Here is a 20,025-nt window from a genome sequence, read left to right on the forward strand (position 1 = left end):
GGACAACAAGCACTCTGCACCTCCTCTTTCACACACTTCTGCCAGTTCAAATCCCCAAATAACTTTTCCAGCAACACATCCGCTAGGAAGTTTTTAAGTAAAAGCTGAACCCTGCAAGTACTCTAGGACAGCAGGAAGGAGTGTCCTTGGACCAGAAAGCAAGCAACGAAGCAAAGACAGCAACTCTGTCGTATCATTATGCACCCCCATGATCCTTTCCATGCATCCAAGGACAGAGGGATCCCTATGCCAACTGAAACCCTAGAAAAAATTTGAACCAATGTTGCAAATATTCTGGTAAAGAAATCAAAATTTAATCACATAAAAGAGTTTGGTTTGATTAAGAAGTAGAAAATTGTGAAGCATAGGTATGGGAGTGTTAAGTTTGAAATGTAGTCATAGGAACTTAGGAACTTTAGAAAATGTACTGTGTGTAACCATAAGAATTCAAGTATTGTCTAAAATCAGTTAACCACAGAAACTTTGACAAAGATTTGTTGATTTGTAGTGTTTTGTTTTAGGAAACTAAGGAAACCGTTATGGACACCAGTTTGCTGCTTGGAAACACCTTACCCTTCCCAGCTCGATCTAATTATCGAGGATTCTAATCAGTAGAGCTAAGTGAGATTAACCGATGATTGTTTTAACATAAGAATATTAATAAGATGGTGTGACTGAAGGACCAATTATTAGAAAGGTTACATTTAAGAGTAGACATAGTATGCATTTTTATGTAAATTAATATAGATGATGGTGAGAATTGTACTGCGCAGAATCCCCTAAGAGAGGTCAAGAAGCGGACAAGTGAGGAAGACTATGGAAGACCACCAGAGGGCTTCTGAAGACCACCAGAGACCTTCACTGCGCCTGCATGAAGAGTCATTTACATATGCTAATGATTTTTTGGAAAGTTAATGATTATGTATAACATTTTCCAGAAATTTAGTGAATAGGTATAACAGGTGTGCATTTAACCTGCACAGTTAGACTAGACAGATGCACACGATAGGTGGAGCGATCCCCCGTGTGCCCAGCGCTGCAATAAAGGAGTGCCTGCTTCTTAACTTCTCATTGCTGTTAAGGAGTTTTATTCCGAATTTCAGCAACACCAGTTGTTAGTTGCAAAACCAATGATCAGAACCCAAAGCAAAATAACAAACTTTTTTCCCAGGGTCTTCCCCAGTTGCCATACCTATTAAACTCCTATAAACCTTGAGATAAGGTTCAGTGAGGGGCTTTGAAGAGTGCTCCCTTCAAATAAGCATCTTCGGAGGAATAAAATTCACAGGTAAACACAGTGTTTCACGATCAGCTTAAACTCATCAAAATCCCCTCCTTTTTCCTGCCTTAGCAGGGATACTGAATCACCTTTTTGCCTGCCTTAGCAGCATTGCTAACTCACCTCTCTATGGCTCAGGCGAAAAGCAATGCAGCAAATGGTTAGGGCACGAATTTTCAGTCAAATCGCAGAGCTGATCTGGGTGACCATGTTGTCACATGTGCTAGTGCCAGCACAAAGGGTGAGGCAGGAATGTGCAGTGTGTTCCGAAGGGGTGGGGAGAAGGACAAAAGAGTCAAAGGAAGAAAGATACAGCCCTGCCAGCCCTTTAGACAGAACAGCTCAGATGGGTCTGCTCAAGCCACTTGAGAAACCACATCCTAGCTATAATCATTGCCTATCTTCATACTGACCTTGTGCTACTTAATGGATACCTGATTTTATCAGTTCCTTTAAGGCAGCACACAAACCTACAAGGTTTAAAACACGCTTAAAGGGTACATCTACGAAAAATAAAACACACAACTATTTCATCAAATTTCAGGATATTACTTGTGCAAATCAGAGCATATCAGGCCTGAAGAGTCCCAGGTCAAGACAGGCTCAGGAATGCAACAACAGTGAACCTCTTTCCACAAGCGCCAACAAGGTAACTAAGCTTTGGCAGGCTGCAGAAGAGAAATAAGGCAACTCTACCCATGACACAAGCTCTGAAGATTTCCTTCCCAACCTAACAGCTAGACATAAAATAAATAAATAAATAAATAAATCAGATAAGCAAGCAGCTCTAAGGCTCTGAGGAACAAGACTGGCTGTCAGCTGTGCCCCACCATTTTAGAACTCCCCAGCATTTTGAATGAAACAATGTTAATTTCTAGATAAAATAAAAGTCTCACTTTCTCAATACCTGTTAATGTGTGCTTACAGTGTGATTGGTTACTCTGCAAGCTAAAGTACACCATAAAAGGAGAGGCTGTTCAAACAGAAGCCTGCTCATTAACTTCTATACTCAAATACAGATCTGCAGGCAAAAGTACAATTAATTAGAAATTCAAGTAATCTCTAAAACAAAGAGAACGCAAAAACATCATGCAAACCGATTTATATCTGCTGCAATGTTTTACAACACTCGAGACAGCAAAAGGACACAAGAACTAGCTGAGAGAGACGCTAAAAGCCTTCAAAAGGTCTATCGCAGTTTCAGTACCTACCAATTGAGAGAAACCTGTGTCTCAGTGAGTGTCATCTAGTGATATCTTCTTATGGGGAGGAGGAGAAAATTTTAATAGAAACATACTCATTTCTCTGTATGCACTGAAATGACAGTAGCCCAGAACGTAGAAAATGCCTACTGAGATGACAGTTTCATACTCTGATTTTCAAACATTTCAGATCTTATTTAAAAAAAAAAAAAAAAAAAATCATTTTCTCATTAAGAAGCTAAAAGCAATTGCCATTCAAAACAAACATCACACAAAACAAACTAGAGTCCTCTACAGCACCACATGAGGCAGTAAAATCCTTCTCCAGGGAGTCAAAGGCTGAAAAGGCTTATTGATTTTCTGATCCAGACTAAGCACATTCAGAGATAAAGAACACCGCATTAATCCAACTCCTAGTTATACAACACTGACCTTCCCTCAACAGCAAAATTAGGAAGAAATGTACGACAACAATTTTCCTTCAGAACGTTCTCTTAACATGTCCAAAATAGACAGCATTTGATGCTCTAACAAACCGAACAATTGTCAAAAAACTCATAGTCTGTTCAAGCAAGCATCAGCAGAGAGAGGTTCCTGTTTGGTGAGAGGGCAACCTCTGTTGACCACATAACCAGCTAAACAGTGTGCAGCAGCAGGACATAAAGCTACTGCTTCAGATGTGCAGTTTGAAGAGGAAAAAAAAAGAAAGAATAAGGATAAAAAGGTGTTAATGGGGAGAGTTCAGGAAAAAACTTCCCCCCATTAACAGCTAAATGTGTATTTTACCCCTATGAAAGAAACATCGACCTCTAATAAATCTGCCCTCACAGGGACAGGGATTTTTTTTTTTTTTTTTTAAGCATTTGAAATTTCAGCTTCAGCCACAAGGCAATGGCATCTGTGCACTTTCTCTGCGCAGCCCAAATCAGGTGTTACAAATAAATACCCAAACTCTACTTCCAGAAAAAGGCAGATCTTTAAACACACACAGAAGCGTAAGTCAAATCCGAGACATAACTTGCACTTTTTTAAGGAAAAGCAACATAGTACCACATTACAATTTTAGCAGCAAAGGCATCAGATTAAATACTGTAAAACTGCTTCTGCAGAAATGTCTACTTTGACATCCACAAGACAGGATGCAGGTCTTCTCCCCCTCCCCTTGATATGAAAAGCTTTCTACACAGGGTTTATCTGTGGTGCCGAAAAAAAACCCCCAGCCTATTAGGAATGGCCCCACACCCTCATTTTTCCCTAAAACATCTACCTAAATAAAATGTTTCTTAAAGAAGAAAAAAAAAAAAAAGCTTCAGCAGCAAGAAATATGATAGGACTGAACACAGCCAAGTTACAAAGGTTCCTTCTGACCAAAAGAATGATGCCCCTCAATGTCCTGGTGGCACACTTAACATTCTTCTTTAAAGGACAGGCCTGAGATAGTTGCTCTTCCAAAACTTTTGGTCAGTATGTACAGATACGTTTAGTGAGAGCTGGGAGAAAAATCACATCAGAATTGAAGCAGCTGCAAAGAAATCCATCTAGAAAAAAAGACATGCCTGAGAATTTGTGCACAAAGACACCGACAAGGGAGAGAAAAGGCTGTCTTCACAGTGGGGGGAGTGAGCCTGTGAGAGCACCTGTGTGCACAACTGCAATACCACTTAACAATAACATGGTGCAGGAAACCGGAATGAAACACACTGTGCAAGAATAAAGCTGGGAATGAAACATATGCTCCTTTAAAAGACATGCATCCTACATTAAGAACCAAACTACTTTTACATCTTTATTCTCAGAGCATTTTCAGCAAAAGGTACACCACTGATGACAGCTATACTGGCTCAGCAGCAAAGCTGCTGTGACATGACAGTTTGGAGACCAGCAGCAAAGCCTGTCCAGTGTTGCCTAGCCAGTACTGAATATATCAAATGCAAGCAAGATGCAAGCAGCCAGGTATTCCAGAACATTATTTCAATAACTCTTCAATCTTAAAATGCACTCATCTGCTAGAATATCATTAAATATTTTCAAGAGCAAAATATTTTCAGGGCCAAATAATTTTTACCCTAAAAGCTATAAAATTACTCATGTCTTACTGCACAACATAAACTGTACTGTCTTCAGTCTCTAAGAGTGCTCATTTCCAGTATCAGAGATCTGGACAAATATATCTACTAAAACGTTTGTTTAATGTGTAAAGGTAACAGATACTAGTTTGAATTTGACTTGCTAAAACCCAGGTCTCAAAAACTGATGTCACAGGATGGTGAAACAAGTTACCAGTGGCCATACCAACACCTTAGCAGTTTATAATAAAAACAAGACAGTCAGGGGTCTGATCTTTGCTACAGTAGACAACTTTACTGTAAGGAAAAAAAAAAAGGAAGAAAAGGACATTCATGTCTCTGTATGTTGTCTTTCCTTTGTCATACCACCCTCTCTGACTGATGGTCAGAAAGCAAACAAGCTGAAAAAGTAATTAGACAACTCGTTAATGGGAAGAGTCCCATGGAAGAGATGGGAACACCCTTTCAAATTTCAGAAAGGGCAGAAGCCATAGTGAAATGCTGAAAAGCAAACTAGACAGGGGCTCCTTCAGTGAGGTTGTCTCATTATAATGCAGGGCTATAGCTTACAAAGAAAAGAACACATATCAAACAAACAAAATATAAACATGATGTGTTCCAAGGGGATTTCCAGGTAGGGGAAGAGTTTTCATTTAGGAGCTCTCTATCACACTATCAGTATTTATTATGTTAAAAAAAAAAAAAAAAAAAAAAAAGAAGAGAGAGACAAAACAGAAGCATCCCCAGTTTGTGGGAAGAGCAATGATGCACCATCACTTAACACTTAATCATGGTTTCCAAAGAGTAACTTAAATCTGCTTTACTTTGCCCGTATGGTACGAGAAATGTTCTGCACTTTGATCAGTTACATGGTCAGTATTATATAGGATAAATGGTGATTAATTTACATTAATACCAATATAATAAATTCATACAAACCATAGGGGGAATCCAGGAAATCAAATAATGGAGGAAAATGTCAATAATTACATAGTAACTGCATTAATTAAGAGCTAGGAACACATAAAACTGATAGTGATGAATTATCAAAAAAATCATAAGTCCCTCCAAAGAAAAAGCCTCTGCATTTTTTGCAAGGGGTAGAAACTTTGTCCTGAGAAAGGGCTCAGGACAAGAGCGATAATTCTCTTACAGAAGAGCACAAACGACCCATCTAAACCTAATTCATTTTGCCAAACAGCTTTGGTAATATTACTTATAAAAGTTTTTCCACTAACCCAAAAATCATCCCAAGAGCCTAACCCTCCCTCAAATGCAGAAAGGCCATGTTCCAGGAGCAGCTAATATGAACAAGTAGCATTCCACACAGGCCTTTATTCCTAAGATTTGCCAAGGACTGCAACGCAGCTTCAATTGCAATAGGAAGCAATTATACCCAAAGTCAACAGTTTTCCTGGGCCTTTTTCCAACACAGTGTTTATTGTTTTGTACAACTCCAGCCTGGCACACTAGGAGCACTTGTAGTCTTTGTGGCTCATACTAGCTGCTGAATGGCCATATCGTGTGCAGAAGAACACACTGTTTCACGGTGAACACCTACACACATCTATGCAGCCAAGCATCTCCCAGTTCTGTGGCAAATGTACTACAAAAGGCTTTCATTTTTCTTGCATTTATCATATATAGCCTCAAAGTGCTACAAAAGAACAAAACAGGGAGAAGCATGGTACAGTGCAAGCCTACAGAAGAGAGACATTAATAATTTCTAACTTCTTTCCTCAGGTTCACTTTCTAAAACCCATAAACCAAAACCAGTTAATTTATAACTAAAGAACTCTTAACGCTAAAAATACATATCTGAAGACCTATTTTGGTAGACATGTTCTTCCTATCTTGCCTGCTTTTGCTCCTGTGCTCACCAACACCAGAGAGGACCCTGCAGTAGATCCTTCACGCACTTTTGTTCATTACAAAGCAAGGTATGTCCAAGCGACAGGAACTGTACTTTGCATTTAAGCAGAGACTTTATTAGGAATTAAATTCATAATGTCGAGTGAAGTACTTTCTAAGAGGAGGTTTGTCATCACTGACACTAGACATCACTGTATTTATTCTTCCTTAGTGGCTTTGGAAGCACAATTCCTCTACCCTCCAAATGACAGTACAAAGATAACCCTGGGACACATTTTCAAGAAGTCACAAAAGCTTTAATACGTTACTTCTGTTACACTTTGATGTTCTCCACCACGTATCTTTTTTTTTTTTTTCAGTAATACAGTAGTAATACAGTAGTATACATCACTTTCTACATCACACTGATATTTGGCTATATATGCTCTTCTTCATTAGCTCAAAGTACAGAGACCAATTCTTATTATCAGTCACCACTTAATCCCTCACCTCCTTTCATTAGTTACAGAAGAGTAAATGCTTTTTGTTTTGGCACAATGTCTGTCAATCAAGAGAGTCTCCCACAGCTTTGTTCAATGGCTGCAAAATCTCAGCCTAACATAATGGGACTTGCATGAAGATGTGCAAACTAATTAATCTTCTTTATTGAAGACCAATGATACCTATCTTAATCAGGCCTACTAAGCAAGCTAAATGCATTAAGAGGCTGTAGATTTTAGTGATCTCAGATATATTAGCTCCTAAAGCTCAATACCAGTCTTTCCAGGGTTTTTTTGTAAACCACACAGCATAGATGCTAGCATCCTTATCATGACACTTTAGGTCAAGTTCTCCAATGAAGTTTGGTCTCAGTTTGCAGTAACCATTCCTTCACGGTAAATCTTCCTTCAACTGAGAGATCATTTTAATTAATCTGCTGAATCAAAACAGTAGTAGTAACTACACATTGCAGCCCATGCAGTTTGGGCATGTCTTTAGGGGTGAGAAACTGAGTTTCCAGACATCCTAGGGCTGTTAACTATCTCTTCCTTTCAAGCAGGGTGGGTAAACTTGGTGTCTTTGAAAAGACATTTTCCAACCCAGCGGTATCCTTCATCACCATTGCTGAACTACCGGAACTGAACAGCCAAAGCAGGGACCCCCCCCAGTTATCCTATCCATCACTTTCAGGTAAGCACACAAGTTGAATGAAGAATAATAAATTAAAAAAAAAAAAAAAATCTTGAAATTCTTACACAGCACTACAACGTAGCAGCCTAAAATGTCTCTTTGGTCTCCCTTCCCCAACTCCTTTATGGAGTTGAGACCAACTATACAAAAATCCACAGGGGAATGGTAGAAAAAATCCACCCAAACAGACCTAACCATGGGAACATGGTAAGCCTTGACTCTAAAGATGAGAAATAAGGTATCTTTGAAAAGCCCTTGAAGAACTTCAAATAAGACAGCAAGAGATTTCAGTCATACAAGCTAAGCACCTCCATAACAACTAAGTTCAGAGACAATGCTTAGGTACCACTAAGGCAAGAAAGCCAAGCTTGAGATTTCCTCTTCATGCAGAAGACTGGAGACAGAACAGGCTTAAAAACCACTGTCATTATACTTCTCTCCTATCTGGAAGATGCTTTCTTTAAGTAGCAGCAGCATTTCTGCTCAACAAGCAGCCAGCAAGTACTCCATCTCCCCCATTAAAATACACATTATAGGGCTGTGAGAAAATCAGTGCCGAAAAATTACTCTAGTCCCAGTGGTGAAGTCTTCCATTAAACATGACTGGAGTCAACAGGTTCTCCAAAGTAGGGGACATTTGAACAGAAGTCTAAGAAGGCACAGACCATTATTAGTACCCCAAATCTAATGTCGTATTTCAACAGCAGTGAGTACCTCACAGTGCATTTCTGCACAGAAAAAGGCAAGCCTGTTCACTGAAGCAAGGAAAGAAAATGTACTTCCTAGTATTAAAAAAACCCCAAACTTTTATGTGATAAAAAGTTTAAAGTCTCAATAATGTTTATAGGACTTGCCATACACAGCTATGAAAACTTGCCAGGAAAAAACACAAAAGTGGTAAGATGAACAGTGCTCTGTTTGCAGTGATTATGCTCAGGCTGTAGGCTTGCTGTATTAACAGATCGGGAAGCTGCCAATGTGCAATCTCGTCGGCAAGCCACTGTATGCACGATGCATCTGTCCTCCCTGGCAGGCATCCAAAACTTTGCTGCATCATCCTAATTCTATTTGTGAAAATGCCCTTTTTCCTCTTTCTCTTTTAAGATTTTACAAAAGCTTCTGCTATTTCCTGCCCAGTGGTAGTCTCCATCAATTCCAAGCCGGGGTTGGGAGGGGAAGAAACTACAAAACACAAAAAAACCCCCAACAATTCTCAGAATTTTTGTCTTGAAAAGAATAAAGCAGGCTTTGCAGGACAACTGTATTCTCCCTAATCAGATATGTTTGGTCTTAGGAAAGGACTAATTTGCATAGGATGTTGGTACATAAAAGCCCATCCATTCTCAGGATGAATACTAATGCAGCAAGATTTTGTATCTCAATACAAGAAATGAACAACAAAAATACTTTACTCACTTTAAATTGTTGTCAGTGCTCTAAATAGAAGTTGGGTTTTTTATCACTTACAGCTGCCAAATACTATTAACAATTTTTCTTTAGAAGAGATTTGAGTAAAACATTTTCCTTTATAATGTATAAACAGAAAAAAATTCTGATTGCAAGGATCAGAAAGAAAACAGCATGACCCCAGCACTGCAAGCGTATCAGCTACATGAAGCTAACTACTATATAATTACTTGCATTTAGCAAATAATTCACCTCTGGATACGATGTCATGACAAAACTTTTAGATATTCCAAATTTCAGTGCTGTCATCAAAAACCCAGCCAAAATAAGCTCCTGCCCTTCTTACCAAATCACACTGTCCTGAACTCAGATCCATTAATACAGACTTTTTAAACAGTGGTATAGCATACAATCAGCTATGCCACGTCCTAGTCAAGTCTAAAAAAATTTTGCCTCTTCAGAAGCATTATGAAAATACATTTCTCTCTTTTGTGGTGGACAAGGTGTCAAACTGTACAATTACCTTTCTTGACACAATACAAGGCATTTCAAATTATTTTGCAGAGCTGGAATGTAACTGGATTCAATTCTTCTACTCCCTCCAGAATGTATACATAATGGGAACTGCAGTATAAAGACAGCCTGAATTTATAGACAGAAGGACAACTACAGAAGGAAGGGGGGAAAGGGGGTGTTTCCAAAACAAATGATCCAAGTCTTTCAAACAACTTCTCTTCTCTAGCCATTTTATCCTTTTTTACCTGCCCATTTATCCTGCTTTGAGCCTATAGTATGTGCAAATGAATATATTGTCCACAACAACATAAAGTCTGTTTAGCTAAATATTGAAATTTAATATCAGCCATGATCTCCCATCTCTCTGCTCACCAGAAACTGAATTATTACCCCAAGAAATTTTATACTAGAAGTCTGACCAAAACAGTGTTTTGTGCTGCTACTTCCCAGAACACCAACAAAGTCATAATGCTGGAGGTCTCAGCCCAGACTCCTAAGGCTCTCCAGCCTATTTCCTAGATCTGATGCAGATTGGGGATCTTCTGTCAACATTTGTTTAACACCTGAACAAACTAAGAGGTGAGCACGCAAGGGCACAACACTGCCTCTGATGGATTATGCTAAAATTTCTTCTGCAGCTTCCAGCTTGGCTGCTGAACAGATCTGGAACATAGCCCATTTCATCCACTGTCGTGCAGCAGAGGCTTGACACATCTTACAGTGGTTCTCGTGCTTGCTACACAGAGCCCTGCCTATTCTCTGCAGGTGAGTTACACACAGACCATTTTAGAGCATCCTCTATAGCTAAGCACTACTGAATACATGTGTACATTTTTACGCACTTGCACTGTACATAGTAAACAAAGTACTGAGTGCTTAAGATTAATCTAGCTTTGATTATATCATCTATGAGAGTGGAAACCTAGCTGTATTACAGCAAATAGTAAATCTGCATATTGGAAGAACGAAATCTTGGTGATTTCGCATGGGAACTAGCATGCAGAAATACTACACTAGATATTGAATTAAAAGCATAACTTCCACATACAAATTATAAAAGCTGACATTATCGCTATCACTTTGGTTGAAAACCTCTGTTATCTACAGCTACAGTCTCCTTTGCATCCCAGAGGCTATCACAGACAACAGTACTTGGCAGTACATCAAAGCCCAGCATGCAGTTAAATGGGATTTTCCTCCTCTCTAGTTCAATAATGCTGCCTTGTTCATCTCAATGCAACTTGCTGAAGAAAAAGATGCAAGGTCATAGTTAAATAATGCTCATTTCCTGTTCTCAGCATATTTACACTACAGGCTTTACACTGCAGACACACAGCATTAAAAGGATTCCCAGTAACTCATTACACACGAGCACGGCAAACAAGGGGAGTTCATGGGCTTCTATTTACTAGAAGGTCTTATTTTGAAATGCACTGCTTAAAAAACAAACAAACAAAGAAACAAAACAAACCACACACAAAACCCCAACCAACCAACAAAAAAAACAAACAAAAAACCAAACACCAACCCCCCCCCCCAAAAAACCACAGAAAAAGCAAAAATGGCTTCTGCCCCTCTGTGCCTGCAAACTAGGCAGACATTGTTTAAGAAACCCATGAATACCATCAGTTGACTCACTGATCAACTGTTGGATAGTGAACCACAAACACGATCTCTCTCAACAACTAAGCTGTTAGGGGTACAAACTAAGCACCAGCATGGGTCGTTTTTAGGAAGCAGAAATGCTGCTACGTCTCAGCTGTTCAAAGCAGAATCTAATACTCAGGTGTGGTACCATATAGATATCTAAAGCAGCCATCACACAAAGCAAAGAAATGCATAAACAGCAAGTTTTAGCCTACAATCACAGTTATCCCACACTGATTTTAAGATTATATGCTAACCTCTTCCTTTTGAAATAGAAGCAACTTAATAATAAAGGAATAAAAATCTAAATCCTACATACAGTTAAGACAGAGTAGACTCGAGGCATATACATGTGGATATAGATGCAGGTAATGTTTAAAAAACAGTTTGAGGTCATACAGTAAATCAGTGGTAGAGAAGAGAACAGTGTCCTTGCTTCTACTTCTCCGCTGCAATCCATAGCAGCATCACTCCCTATGTTTACAGGTGAATGTCCAAACAATAATAATTTTAACATCTATTTATCTAAACTGGAAAGCCTTGTTTTCTCTCTCATCTACAAAGGCAAATAACATAAGCTTGAAACATTTGCAGGAGCAATGCCCATCAGGAAACAGCAAGGCAACAAAGGTGCTTGCTATTTGTTGATTTCAACACTACAAAATCCTAAGCGTGGGCTCCTTCCTGAAGGCAGCGAGTTTCGGGATTTATAAGATTATGAAGAGCCTAGAGAGTCAGAAACTGTTGAATTTTTAGAAGTGTCTCTGTATTAGGAATCAAGAAAGTTTTGATAAAGTTAAGTGGATACCTATGGTCTGAAAAAAAGAAAAAACCCACACAAACCTCTTACTAGATGACTATTCACCTTTAAAAATGATCAGAGGTGTGCAGTCACCTTCAGTACCTTGATGGATTGAACTTCCAGTAACAACTGCCACTGAATTTGTAGCATCAATTTCTCAGAAGGCACTGAAGACCAGACCAGGGTTTTTTGAGGGCTGGGTTTTTTGCAGGGTTTTGAGGTTTTTCTGAAGTCTAGGTCTCAGACTTCAAATATTAAGCTTGTGTTCACTAAACCACTACAATACCCTAATCACACATAGTATGCCAAAGTTAAATTAAGAGCATATGTATATGTATTCTTGCAGGTACACTTTACAAGTTAAGTGTTACTTACTGATTTAGCATCTCTGTAAACTGCTTGATATACTGAACTTAAATGCCAGAATATAGGTCAGGGGTCCCTATACTGTGCCTCATTACAGAGTATGGCTTTTCTTAAAATAGAAGCAGCTTTTAATTGGTAAAATTTAAATGCCAGAAATAAGAGACACAGATCCTCAAAGCAGTTTTAGAGGAAAACTTTTACTTCACATGGGGGGGCTGGGGGTGGTGGTGTGTTGAAACCAGCATATTTGTTTGCATGTCTGTTCTTAACTACACATTTGCTTTACTTTGCATATCTTAATTCTCAAGACTTGACATAAAAATGAACTTAAAATCCACAACAGAGTTACATTTAAGGACAAAACTAGGCCATCTATATCCCATCTAAATAGCCAAGTTTGTTCTGCAACCTCTAAATGTAAGAATGTACTCGGGGAAGAAACCTAGATGAGCCGCTGTCTCATTTTCTGCTGTTTCTATTTAATGGAATACCCAGAAACAATTCTTGCTTTCAGTGCACCAGAGTATTTTGATAACTAGACCGATATGTTCAATACAGCTGTACAATGGCTTAATTAGTCAGGAAAAGGAGTGGCTGACTCATTTCCAGAAGATTCTTAAGATTAAAAAAAAAAATCCACAGCACCACATTTCAGTTTGTATCTCCAACTGCTTAGCTTTTTCACATCTGTTTCACAGAAGAGGAGAATTTTCTGTAAGAAAGTTTTTCTGTCAATGACTAGTAACTAAAAGAATAAAATATCTGCACCAATTTTAACTATAACTCCCGCAGGCACGCAATCTGAGTAAGCATCTACTTTCTTTGGAGAAATTCTGTGCTTCAACAGCCAGATTTAAAGTCCTTTCTCTTCCCGTAATGACTGAACACAGCCTTTTCACAACCACCATCTCAACCAAAAAAGAATGAGCTGAACACACAAGGAATCATAATTTAAAAAAAAAAAAAAAAAACCAAAACACCACCACCACCAAATTAGTACATATGTCATAATAAATAGCTATACAACATGCAGTGGCTGTAAGATTATCAAAAGCATCTCAGATCAAAAAGCTGTAAAGCTGTATTACAAAACCAGACCTCAGGCTCTTAAAACAAAAGTACTTGTTTGATTATGACTGACAGGCTTACAATCAAGAGTTCACATCTTTTATAAAACAATTATTTGGCCACATGCAGTTTATATTATATTAAGCAGGGAAGGAAGTACAGAGCTTTCAGCTTTGAAATCTAATTATTAATTTCTTGCTATTTGTAAGACTAAAACAAGGTTCTGATTCAAATCTGGAGAAAGAAGCCCTAACAAGTTAAAGGCACAGATGGCAAGCTAGTTATCTCAAAAGCCCATTTGGTTATATGAAATAATAGAAAATGCTTTCTCTCCAAATACAGTTTCCAGGGATTGCTTCCTGCCATTAGTTTTCTTTTAAGTAACCCTATTATTATCAAAAGCAAGATGTTTAAAAAGCACAAACAACATATAAGTTGATGGTCCTGTACTCATCTGTAGCAAAGGACTAAGATGAGGCGAAATACCTATCTCCCACTGGCAATCTCTTGCTATTAGATGTTTGCCTCCCCTTTGTGCTTTTGCATCTCTCTCCCACCAACTTCTACCAGAAGATTGCACTAGATCCTTTGCTTCAAACACTGGCTCAGTATTTTAAGGGCACGTTTACTTCTGTTACAAAGAGAAGCAGGTAAGAAGAACATTTGCTCTTCAGACAATACCATTTCCTCAAACGAGTGCCATGAGCTCCAGTTAGGAACACATGAAGGTCTAACCCATAAATGGAAATGACTGTTGTTCTGACATGCTCTCTGGAATCTCTGTTTCCATCTAAATATAACCAAAGTCCTGAGAGGAAACCCTTCAAACACAGTCATTGACTACCAAAAGAAGCAGTCTCCTTACACACAGAGGAGCAGTAAGTGAAGAGCAAACTCTCCAAATACCAAATAGTAACAATAATGGCTACATTGAGAGATTTGACACTGCCCCACTCCAGCCTTGTTCCAACCTACAATGTAGTTAGGGTCCATAAAGAAGCTCCAACTCTGATACCACCTGCAACCTAGAAATTAGCTTTCCTCTGTCCAAGTGTGCGCGGGAAAGTCATCCTTGCACAAGCAAAGACCCTGTGAAGGACTGAAATGGGCACAATGGTCTAGAGGCTACAGGCAGCAGAGAACAACAATCTGAACCTAGAGTTAAGAAGAACCTTACTAACTTCACTAGAGCTCCACCAACAAATACTCAGGTTATCAACCAACAGCATGTTTGTAGCAAGACCCTGTCCTCCACAGGGAGGATAGCATGCCTTCCTCTTACGAATTACAGTTGTTCCTGAAGAGAGGAGATCTTGAATGTCTCTCTGAAGGCTAAGAGTTCAAAAATCTACTAGTGACGATGATTCATGTGGCCAATAAAAATCCAACACAACAACAAAAACCCAAAACAAACAAACAAAAAACCCCCACAAAAACACAAAGCCAAAAAACCCAAACAAGAAATCACGAGCATTAACGCTTAAACTTCAGAGCAATGCTGGAACTATTTTATTTTGATGTGAATTTCAAAGGTGTTTTACTATTAGTTAATATTCGCCCTGTGGTTAATCACACACATCATGCAATGTGCCACTAACAAAAAGAAATGAGTGCAGCATGTCTCTATGATGAGACATGCTACCTCTATAAGCCATATTAAGACAGATGCGGATGTAATAAACCTCTTATTTGCAGAGAGCAGCTTCATTATCCTGTAAAAATAGGAATGTCCAATGGCTTACTAAAAAGAGCCATAGACCATTTTGCCTGCTGATCTGACAAGGACAATGCTCTTCCAATCTCCTGGATATTTATTAATCTGGTTCTGAGGGTTCACAATCAAGTTCTCACAGCTTAGCAAGTACATATCTGCTGACTACACATACTCACTCAGTCTGGAGAAAAGGCACGAATAAAACAGTTGCTTAAGTCTCATGGAATAGGTCTGAAGTAATGCATTTTAATGCCACATTTGCAATAGGCTCCAAGCTTGCAAGTAGGAAGGCACTACAGATCAGCTGATACTGTATCTCAAGAAGTTTCTGAATAAAACAACGATGTGGAACTCTGAGACAGGATTGAAAGAATCCAAATTCCAGCTCCCATGTGACAGAGACACCCTGGTGCTTCACAGTAGTCTGTAAGCTCTTCTCTGAAGACGCTCCCTTGCAGTGTCCACAGACTGCATGATGAATAACTGCACGGGTGAAAAAAGTCATTACCCTTAGCTTTTCTTCGTAATTCTTCCTAGAAATGTCTATGTCTCACTAGTGCAGCTGGTTCCAGCCTCTTGTCCAAACGGGCCAGATTAGAACAAACTGTACATTTTCACCTTTTGCTCTAGCCAGGCGCATCCAGGCAGCAGGGGCGGGAGTGCACTGCACTGGAAGAACAGCTCCACCTGCGGATCAGATGGAGCAGATCCCCCTAGCAGGGGAGCAATAACAAGCATCTGGCAGCAGTAACCTCTTCCATCAGCACAGCTGGATCCAGAGAAAGACATCAGCCCACAGCCCACCACACTCAGCCCCGATTCCAGGTGGATGCCACCCCAGACAAGGCTGGGGACCAAAATACCCTTGTTGACAAGAAAGATGAAGATGCCTTTCCTCCTCAGCACATGTGCTTTAAACAGCTTTGTGGACACACAGATCAAAAAGTCAAAAGGTTACAAAAATACTTTTTAAAGACTTGTTTAAAGAAAACTGTAATAATTTGATAGCCAATAGTGATTATAAGGATCTAGCTTGTGCTTTTGAAACTCAAGAGACTGGCAGTAATGTCGACATCAGTAGTTCGCTACAGTCTTCAAGTAGAAAGAAGAGGAAGAACTGACGTTTAACACGGTAAGTTCTGAAGTGGAGATAAAGAACAACTGTATAGTACTTTTATACTGTATATCAAGAGCTATTGCAGTCTGACACATGGCCAGGTTGTGGAGAGACACAGCACTTAATATTACCTCTAACGAAGATCTCTGCGCATCAAAATTCCCCAGTCACTGACAATACAGCAGTACTTTTGATCCTATACGCAGAGGCTAACGATTGCAGCTACGCTCTGAAAACACCACCTCCCTCCAGGAGCCTGCAAGCTATTTGCAGCAAACGCAGCAGGAACTTTATGAAAACAGCACGTGAAGTTCATGTTTATCTCAGGAGATCTTCAGAGACGCAGTCTGTCCGCTGAAAAAGCCACCTGAATCATTAGGCTTCCCCCCCTCTTCCTTCAGCAATTTTTGGAAAAGGTGCTAATACCCATACGCGCCTTAGGACGGCACGAAGTGTAAGCAACGGTATGAGAACCATTAACCGACCAGACCCAGAGCTCCCACCATAATTAGGATTTGGGGCTTTAAACACCATTTTTCCCCAGACGGCGGTTAACCCCCACCACCACCCCCCCGCCGGGCACACGAACGCCCTCACACCGGACTCGCGCCCGCTTCCCCGCAGCACGCACATCAAGGACGCTGCCGTGCCAGGGCCCGTCTCGCCCCCACCTCCGCGGCACCGGGGGGGGGGTGGCACACCGAGCACCCCCGGTCGGCGCGGAGCCGGGAAATCCCCCCCCCGCCTCGTACATCCCCGCTCGCAACCGGCCTCCCCCCGCCGCTACTGGGGGGGGGGGGGGGGAGGCGCGGCGCTGCAGGGAGAGGGGGGGCGCGCGCGGCGACCGTTGGAAGGGAGGGGGAACCAACCGTTGGGAATAGCGCGCGGGGCGGGGGGGGACGGGACACTGAGGGGGTGTCGTGCCCGCCGCCTCACCTGGAGACGCAGTTCTCCAGCACGGAGCTCTTGCCGGCGCTCTGCCCGCCCACCACCGCGATCTGCGGCAGGTCGAGCAGGCAGCTCTGGCCCAGCGCCGCGAAGGCGTCCTGCAGCCGGTTGACGAGCGGGATGAGCCCCTCCATCCCGCCGCGCCGTCCCCTCCCCGCCTCCTCTCCTCTCCTCTCCTCCGCCCGCCGCCGCTGACAGGTAACGCCGGCGCACTGCGCATGCGTCCCACACACCACACCCCCCCAGCCTGGGGGCGGGGTCTCCGCGGAAAGGCCACGCCCGTGCCCGGTGCCGCCACGCCCCCGCCCGGTGCCGGTGGGCAGGGCAGAGCCCCGGTGGTGCGGTACCCTCTGCCCTTTCTGCGGTGGCAGCGGCCCCTCCGCTGTCCGGCACCGGCTGAGCCTCCTGCCGGTCACCGGCACAGGCCAGCAGCTTGCAGGGAGCATCCGCGGCGTCCTGCCGGCAGCCTGGAGCCCCCGCTCACCCGCTGCCCACTCGCTGCACTCGAGCGGCTGGGTGGGCTCGTCCCCACACATCCACACACGGACAAGCCGGCCTCGGGGCCGGGACCCTTGGGCGCGAGAACCACGGTTTGCCCAGATCTGCGCACCCACCCATGAGACCACTGTGCTGCCCCTCTCCCCCAAGAGCCCCAACCCCAGCCGGCCACCCCGTTTCGGTGGCAGGAGGGGCTGTGGCATCCCCCATGAGCCCCCAGCGTAGGGCCGTGCCATCCTCCAGCGCCCAAGGGAGGTTGGCATGCGCTCTTCCTCTACGAGTTTGGCACCAAACTGGGAACAGGGCCAAATGGGGAGCACACGAGGGAGCTGGGTCCCGCGCTTGCCGGCATGGGACCTGGCAGACAGCTGGCTTCAGCACTTCCCAATCTGCCGAGCAGGGTATTTTGGAACAGTCCCAGTGGCTGAATTCTTCCCGGTTCCCGCCTGCGACGGGAACAGGAGCAGCAGGAACCATGATCCACCCCTGCAGCACATGAGGGGCCCTGGCAAATGGCACTGAGGCTCAGCCACGGGCAGGAGCGCTGCCAGGGTCAGACACGCATTCACCGGAACCGTGTCAGTGCAGGCCTGAGAAGCTGGGTCCGGCAGGGCTGGTAGCAGGTAGGTGGTTCAGGAACAGGCTGGGAAGGGATAACAAGGTCTGAGCCATGTCATTGCAGTGGGTTCAGTTAAAAATGCATACTGGGGCTGAACTAAAAGCACAGGCGAACAACAGAGATGAGATTTATCTGTGATTACTGGCAGCAGTCACAACACAGAAATATCCAAAACAGAGGCTTTGGAGTCCTGCAACGATAAAAGTTGTCCTCTGTATTAAACCAGACACCAGCCTCGCTCAGCGTGAAAAGCAAAACAAAAGGGAACTGCGAACATCCCGCAGGCTGACAGATACTAACAATCTGGAGGATTATCAAAATTTCTTGGCCAGAGCGCTCAATAATTCCAAAAAATTACCCTCTACGACAGACTGACTTCTAATCCTGGAAACAAACGAACAGTTTGCTTTAGCTCTGGCTTTAAAGTTTTTAATCGGCATAACACAGATGGCTTCTCTAGCAGTGGCTTTGCCGCTACAGTTAGATCACTTCCCCAGCATCACAGCCTCTGGGAAAAGCCTTGCGATCATTTCTATCTAGATGGGGCCTGAGGGTTATTGACATAATTATGCCAATTAACAGCATGATTACTTTTTTTCCCACTCCTGAGCGAGCAGGCTATGCCAGGAGGCACTAGAGTAGCTGCCTGGCCTTCCTCCAGTTCATGGGTTTCTATGGAGGCTGGAAGTCGGGAAGAGCAGTATCGCATTTTGGCCAAATTTGCCCTGTCTGAGCACCAGAGCACTTTGTGCTACCCCAGTGAAATAATTAAGATCAGTAGAAGAGCAGCCTGGCGATAGGATTGCATCTCCACAAGAGATGAACAAAGATTAAAAGAGGCACGATGCCTTGGGAGCAATGCTATGCACACCTTTAAATTGATTACCTAGGGAACTGTCCATTCCATTAGGTCTTTAAGTTACATCTTTCTTTGCTTCCACAATTAAAAAAAAAAAAAAAGAAAACATCTATGATTAGGAGAAGTTTTAGTTATTCCCCCAAGTCTGGGAAATTTCCAAACCAAACTTTTTTTGTCTCTTGAAGCTGAGTTAAAGCTGCTAAGTGACTACACTCACCCTGTGGCTCCATCACTTACAAGAATCTGCTCCCCCTGCCCCCCCCCCCAAAAAAGCCACAAGCAGCCAAGTATAGATTTCCCACCTCCTGGAAAAAGCATGAACATTTTCATTATGCATGCCCCTGTTATCACAAGGGTGCTCATTTTTTCCAACAACTCAAAGAGACCAGTGAAGAGAGGAAGGGTACTCGAGCATATCTTCAGGTCTCTGTTTTTTCTAACTGACTTCTCCAGGCAGCTTGCTCCAAACCCCCGCGCGGAGCCCAGCCTGGCTTTCTGAATTTGTTGAGACTCAGAGTCGCTAAACTAAAGGAAACAGGGGTAGTACTAGCAGAGACCATTGCAAAGCTTCTTGTAATGAATAACCCTGAAAAAAGAGACCCAAATCAGCATCAGGGGACCATGCAAGAAACTGTTTTCCTGGGGAGCACCAGGCATGATCCCCAGGAGCAGAGCGCTGCATTGCTCACCGGTTAGCCAGCTAAACGTGCTCTCTTTTTACCCTGTGCTCAGTTATGCCCCATGATATTTATCATTTCTTTTTGCCATGTGACAGGCTCAGCAAGGAGAGAAGACTTTTGCCGACCACCATTCCCTGGCGCAGCAGGAAGGGTGTCCTGTTGCCCAGGGTGGCATGCCAGCACCGCCGCTGACTC

The 20,025-nt window shown here is 42.4% G+C and overlaps 1 protein-coding gene across 5 annotated transcripts in view; it reads right to left on the minus strand.

Annotated features, from left to right (window-relative positions):
- Positions 1–17,364, minus strand: part of DNM3 (dynamin 3) — a 193,712-nt gene extending 176,348 nt beyond the window's left edge. For 3 of the 5 annotated variants that reach the window (XM_052800741.1, XM_052800740.1, XM_052800739.1), the window contains exon 1: positions 17,163–17,363. In XM_052800741.1, the coding sequence (XP_052656701.1) occupies positions 17,163–17,308 (146 nt within the window). In that variant the 5' untranslated portion in view covers positions 17,309–17,363. Of the gene's footprint in view, positions 1–17,162 lie in introns of all 5 variants that reach the window. The other 2 variants (XM_052800743.1, XM_052800744.1) reach the window with 2 other exon arrangements.
- Positions 17,365–20,025: the final 2,661 nt, after the last annotated feature.

The sequence above is a fragment of the Harpia harpyja genome, chromosome 11 (assembly GCF_026419915.1).
Source record: "Harpia harpyja isolate bHarHar1 chromosome 11, bHarHar1 primary haplotype, whole genome shotgun sequence".
Lineage (NCBI taxonomy): Eukaryota > Metazoa > Chordata > Aves > Accipitriformes > Accipitridae > Harpia > Harpia harpyja.